At 59.0% G+C, this 656-nt stretch overlaps 1 protein-coding gene across 1 annotated transcript in view; it reads right to left on the bottom strand.

Annotated features, from left to right (window-relative positions):
* Positions 1 to 288, bottom strand: part of EMH_0024150 (uncharacterized protein) — a gene marked incomplete at both ends in the record, with an annotated part of 3670 nt that extends 3382 nt beyond the window's left edge. Inside the window, 1 exon segment of the mRNA XM_013502257.1 lies at positions 3 to 288. Coding sequence (XP_013357711.1) covers positions 3 to 288 — 286 coding nt within the window.
* Positions 289 to 656: the final 368 nt, after the last annotated feature.

The following is a 656-nucleotide window of genomic DNA, read 5'->3' as shown; positions in this document are numbered from 1 at the left end:
ATGTGTTGCTGCTGTTGCTGCTGCTGCTGCTGCTGCTGTTTCACCTCCAACAGGCGGGTCTTCAGGGATTCCCTGCTGCTGCTGCTGCTGTTGCTGCTGTTGTTGTTGCTGCTGCTGCTGCTGCTGGCGTAACTGCTGCAGCTGCCGCAGCAGCAGCAGCGGCTGCTGCAGCTTCTGCCCAAGCTCGACGGCCCCAGCATGCTGCTCTTGCTGCTGACTCAACTGCAGCAACGGAGCGACTGCTGCTGCTGCTGCTGCTGCTGCTGCATCAGCTTCTGCTGCTGCCATTGCTGCCCTCGTTGAACGTGAGGAAGGGCGCCTGCGGGCAGGGCCTTGCTGCTGTTGCTGCTGCTGCTGCTGCTGCTGCTAATGCCGCTGCCGCCGCCGCTGCTGCTGTTGTGCTGCAGCAGAAGCAGAATCCTGCTGCTGCTCTGGCTGCTGCTGCTGCTACTAAGAAGCAGCAGTCCTCAGAACGTTCCCCACACGGAGACCCTCGCAGCTCTCTAGGGTCTCGTCAGTGTTTAGGGTTTAGGGTTTAGGGTTTGGGGGCTAGGGTTTAGGGTTTAGGGTTTAGGGTTTGGGCCATACGACTCAAGGACTCGCATCTAGGGTTTAGGGTTTAGAGGCTAGGGTTTAGGGTTTAGGGTTTAGAAGAC

The sequence above is a fragment of the Eimeria mitis genome, genomic scaffold (assembly GCF_000499745.2).
Source record: "Eimeria mitis Houghton genomic scaffold, Emh_scaff869, whole genome shotgun sequence".
Taxonomy (NCBI): Eukaryota; Apicomplexa; class Conoidasida; order Eucoccidiorida; family Eimeriidae; genus Eimeria; species Eimeria mitis.
The sequence above is the reverse complement of the archived record's forward strand: the minus strand, read 5'-3'. Positions and strand labels throughout refer to the sequence as shown.